The 5,315-nt window shown below is 45.0% G+C and overlaps 1 protein-coding gene across 1 annotated transcript; it reads right to left on the bottom strand.

Moving 5' to 3' along the window:
- Positions 1–1,170: 1,170 nt before the first annotated feature.
- LOC123145687 (mitochondrial phosphate carrier protein 3, mitochondrial) lies at positions 1,171–4,839 on the bottom strand. Its single transcript, XM_044565158.1, has 6 exons — positions 4,401–4,839; positions 3,150–3,511; positions 3,015–3,058; positions 1,849–2,063; positions 1,622–1,746; positions 1,171–1,528 (listed from the first exon to the last, which is right to left on the bottom strand). The coding sequence occupies exons 1-6, from the start codon at positions 4,716–4,718 to the stop codon at positions 1,465–1,467; spliced, it is 1,128 nt and encodes a 375-aa protein (XP_044421093.1). The 5' UTR covers positions 4,719–4,839; the 3' UTR covers positions 1,171–1,464.
- Positions 4,840–5,315: the final 476 nt, after the last annotated feature.

The following is a 5,315-nucleotide window of genomic DNA, read 5'->3' as shown; positions in this document are numbered from 1 at the left end:
TCAAGTCTGCGATGCGTAAAATTATCATGTTATTTGTATAGAAGTTACCGATTCATGCTGCATCTCATGTAAAGGCCTCATTGATCCTACCACCAAAATGGCCTTCATCACTCTTAGGGGTGTTTGTGAAGATGCCTACTTCCATCACATCAAGTAGAACGCCGATGAAACACTAGGGAACCCAATGAAAAGAAAGAAAGAAAACTATATTCTAATACAGTAGAAAAACCAGCTTAAATAGATTAGTTTTCAGTTGATTTGGTTATCGGGGTTGGTTGATCCTATACAACGAGGTGATGTGTTTGATTCCCATGTTACACCTTTTTTGTTCAACTCTCAGCGAGTAATCTTTATTGACCCGTATAATGAGAGAAAAACAAGCAGAGATGGGCCGGGGGCCAGAAAAATCGGGTCAATATACAAAGATAGACCGAGGGGTGCAAAAAAATGTGACAAAGTTGGCCAAAAAGCATAGCTGCACTCGATGTAGGTCGGACGCCACTAGGACGTTCGGAAATCAAAAAAGTTGTTTAACTTTTAACCTTAATTTGACCATCTTTTTTAGGTTTCTTGTGTTTTCCGTATTCAATTTGACTATCCATTTTTAGTATTCCTTTTTTCTATTCCTATGTATAGATGAAATGTTGCCTTACTATGGAATAGAATTCCTGTTGAAACCCACACACAAAAAACAAATTGTGTAAATTAATGCGTTTCCACCAATCCTCTATTTTGCACCTGCAACCCTAGAATTTTTCTATGTATATTTTTGCCTATATTGTTTTATTCCTCTGTTTTTTATTTGCTATGGCCCTAAAGGCTAAAGATAATCATACATTCAAACAAAGACTTGTAGAATTACTTGCGAGAAGAGTATGTTGGCAATATAACCTGGTGTAAAGAATACCAGTTTGGCCGAGACTGCCGAGATATGAATTAAAAATCAGCTGGTTTCTTCCTTAAGGCATTACACAAACAGCAATAACTGTTGACGTGTACAACCTGTCGCTAATACTCTAGCTGACCTGTGTGCCCGAACAAAACAAGAGCACTGCATGACTTATCTCAGAAGGCCAAGGAATGATTTTGCAAGCACGAAGAAAAGAAAACTACTACACACCCATTCAGAAACTAACACACAACATGCCACGATACCAACAGCATAGAGAATTGGAGGTAAACAGTAGTATATGGGAATTCCTCAGTACAGGTGATGGCAAAACCTGCGCTCTAACAGCCTTGCTGTCCTAAAACTTATTATGTCAAGCATCAAACTTCCCGGGGACAAAAAAGGCCTATTTCGCCTGCTTAATGAGTTCCTCTCATCAAAATGATGACACAATAACCATCTGCTACAATAACAAAAGATTTCGGTTGCTAAACTCAAGTAATTGATAGAGTCCCCATCCACCAATACCCCATCATCCGGGAATACATCGTCATCGTCGTAGCAGGAAAAATCAATCAAGCGATGGCTTTCGCTGCTTCCTCTACCGGAGCAACTGGTGGAGCACCGCCGGTGGTCGGGCTGGAAGAAAATGGATTGCCAATTGTTAGTACTTCCTCAGAAGCTGTTTACCGTTACATAGTGATGGATTTGCGTAGAGGATGAGATACTTACAGTCCGACCATGACCTTGAAGGCGTCATAGATTCCCCACTGAGCACCGGTAAGAGTACCGATCATGACGATGCGAAGGGGAAGTCCTCTGGTGAAAAGGCCCAGCATGCCAATCTTCTTAACAGCCTACAAAGATTTTAATAATAGCATTCAGTCAGCAAATAGTCCAGTAGTTAAAAAGAAGAGGATAGAAAATCTCAAAGATGAACTAGATAGAAAGATGCTTACATCACCCACTGTAGCACCCTTGGCATTGTTGAGGAAAGAGACCAGGTTGTCAGCCGGGTGAGAAACAATAGCACAGAAGACACCGGCAATGTAGCCACCAGCAAAGCTGATACCCAACTGGGAAGACTTGCTGCACTCGGCCTTGGGAACGGGAACAGCATGTTTGTAGATAAGCTCAACAATGGTCTCAAAGGAAGCAAACTTCATCATGGTGTCTGAATAAAGCATGGAAATATTCAATGAATGAGTACACCATAACATATGAACAACAACAGAAGTTCAAAGCATGTAATACAACTACCAAGTTAAGGAATATTCATTACATCCACAAGCAATATTACGCATCATACATCCAGCCTCTATATTGAATTCTATCTAGGCAAGACATGTGATACCTAGAAGTGCTAGTATTTAAATATTACATCATAATCAACTAGCATCCGCCAATTCTAGAAGTGGAAGCGGATTCTGGCAACCTGCATTACTTAACATTGGTCTGTATAAACTTCCAGACTTACACCGAATTGTAACCAAACAGAGCCCTTACGAGAGGGGAACAAAAACATTCACCATGGAAAAAAAGGTACAAGGTATGGTAATGAGATTGATAGGAATTCTCTTTCTTGTCATTTATGAACAGAATACCCAGACAAAATTGCCAAACATGTAACAGACATGCGGTTTCAAAATGTTTTGTCATAAACCATTGTCAAGTTCGGTAGATATTAGACTACATACAGGCATACAGTAATGTCCAGCATGGCTATATTTATGTTTTGTGAGAGGTGAAACTTGAAGTTTCAACTACAAAACTTCCATCACAACTATCGAGTTAATGACTCTAACAATACAATTAAGTCAATGAATAATGTCCATAAGCTAGGCAACAAATTGAAATGGTAAAAAATCAAATATAAAATAATATTGGCATGGTTGGCCATCAAAATGATACTAGTAGTTTGCTCATACAGCAAGGTCACAGGTGAAGAGAAAGTAACAAAACATCACAAATAACAATCAAAGAAAACAAACAGTGTCAAGTATATGAAACAGGAGGACCAGCTTTTGAGCATTTGGTTGCAAAGCAGGCCACATTTGTGAAACAATCATAGGAGTGACAATTCATATTAAAAGAGTATAACGGAATGATAAGAGAAAGCACTTACAAGGAATCTGGCGACCCCAGAGAGGAACAATGCCCTTGTAGAGCCTGGCATTATTAAACAATAAAAGTTAGGGCTAGGATCAGGGTAAGAAAAGAAAATAGTCAAGTTTTCAAGTCAGCTGGGACATTTACTTACCCAGCAGCTCCCTCAGCTTTGATGAACTTGGGAAGCCCATCACTCAACCCACGAGCAAATCCAGGCTGTGTCTGCACACGGACCTTGACAGCTTCAAAGGGGCACAGAGCAATATCAGCAATTACCTCAGCAGAAGCTGACCCTGCAAGGTAGATCAGGGTCTTGTACTTCACGGCATTCTCAGGCCCAGCCATATCTGAGTAGGTCTTCTTAAAGAACTCATAGAACCCAAACTTGCAAGCCCCCTGAGCACTGTAACCAAGCAAGGTAGGCACCCATCCCCTGAAGAATCCCCTAGCTCCTTGCTCCTTTAACAGAACACCAAATCCAGATGTGATGCTCTTGTATTTCGCGGGGTCAATCTGAAATAATTGATAGAAATGGGTTAGATCCAAAATACTTAGTTCAAACCTAGTACAATTTACAGCTTCTAATGTCAAAAGGAAGCCCAACCATCTCCCACAGTAATCCCAAATCAAAGTACAAGGTACTTAAATGTACAATGCTAACTGGAATAAGAAATTAAAAATAAACAAATCAACAGTCCTCAACAAAAGATGGATAAGTATTAAGCTCGATCAATGCCACTTTTCAAATAAACAACATTAGATGATCAACAACTACTAAACTTTAGTTTTGACCAATAGCCTACAGCCATACAGTTGGGACTGAATTGAACGGACAGAAATGAATTACATATAAAGTGATCACGGGTAACTCACACCCCATGCAGGCATAGACTTGATTATATAGTTCAGGTTCAGACATGAATTTATATTGAACAGAAGTAAAAGCCTAAGAATTGCACATTCATCAACATAATTTGCACCACAATACAGAACCAAGTAAAAGCCTAAGAATTACACATTCATTAACATAATTTGTACCACTCCGATGAGAAAAACACATGAATAGACTAATTAACTGGGCTAATCTGTGCTTAGCAAGCAATGAAATGTATCTATCTACTGGAACTGCAACCCACTCAACTGCGAGCGTGTACTAGTAGTCACCAATTCCTAACAAAAAACAGCAAGCACATCTGCGCCAACAAAAAGCATACGGGGAACCAAAACTACCAGCACGGAGAAGCGGAAACTGGCCAGATTCACGCATCCAGATCCCGAAATGCCTGCCTAGATGGTGGAGATCGAAATCCGCATCCGCATCGAGCCTAACGGCCAGATCTACGCCGAATCCTTCGAGAACTGAACCCGAGACGCGTGTGGGAGCACAGATCTAGGCCCTCACCTGCATGTTGCACTTGACGAGGTCGAGCGGGGTGACGGCCATGTGGGTGAGCCCGCAGCTGGCGATCCCCCCGGCGGTGCAGGCGGCGTAGAAGGCGGGAGAGTACATCTCTATCTTCTCGTTGGGCGCGCGGATCGAGAAGGGCCTGCCGCCCCCGACCCCGCCAGCGCCGACGAGACGAGCAGCCGGGGCCGCGGCGGGCGCCTGGTAGGGCGACGGGGAGGAGGGGAAGCGCGGGGAGGCGGCGGCGGCGAAGGAGCGCGGGGAGTAGAGGAAGCTGGGGAGGAGCGAGTCGCGGGAGAGATCGGAGAGCGCCATCGCCGCCGGGCCGGGAGATCCGGGCGCGGATTCGCGGGGGGCTGCGGCGCTGGCGGTGCTTTCCGAGCTCTCCTCTCCCTTGGCGTGGCGATGTTCGCGTGGATTTGACGGGGAGCGGCGAGGCCCGAATATATGGAGGCGCTGCGCGTTCCCAAATTATTAGGGTATTGGTGGTGGGCTCGCTGGCTGCGGGGCCCAGCGGCAGTGTCCAGTGTGGCTGCTTGGCTTGTGGTTGGTTGGTGCCTGGGATCTGGGGCGTGGATGGTACGCGTTCTTTTTCCAACGAGAAAGAAAATGGGAAGTGAAGAAAACTTTGGGTGTTTTGGGTCTGGCCGGAGTCGTTGCTGCTTGCCCGAAAAAAGAGTCGTGGCCGCTTTCTGGGGTCGTAAATGTGGAATTACGCTTTGCTAATCGCGGCGCGGGTCGCCGTCGCGGAATATGCAGCTGAATATTCCGAGGGAGAGGGGCGCCCGCCGCGCCGGGCGGCGCGGCCTTGTTCCGCCCGCCCGCCCATGTGGTCGACCGACCGACGGGTCTGGCCGAGTTCTCCGCGACGGGTGGCGGACGGAACGAGCCGCCGGAGTGGATGGGCCCCTG

This window comes from Triticum aestivum, chromosome 6D (genome assembly GCF_018294505.1).
Source record: "Triticum aestivum cultivar Chinese Spring chromosome 6D, IWGSC CS RefSeq v2.1, whole genome shotgun sequence".
Classification (NCBI taxonomy): Eukaryota; Viridiplantae; Streptophyta; class Magnoliopsida; order Poales; family Poaceae; genus Triticum; species Triticum aestivum.
This window is presented reverse-complemented; position numbering and strand designations above follow the sequence as displayed.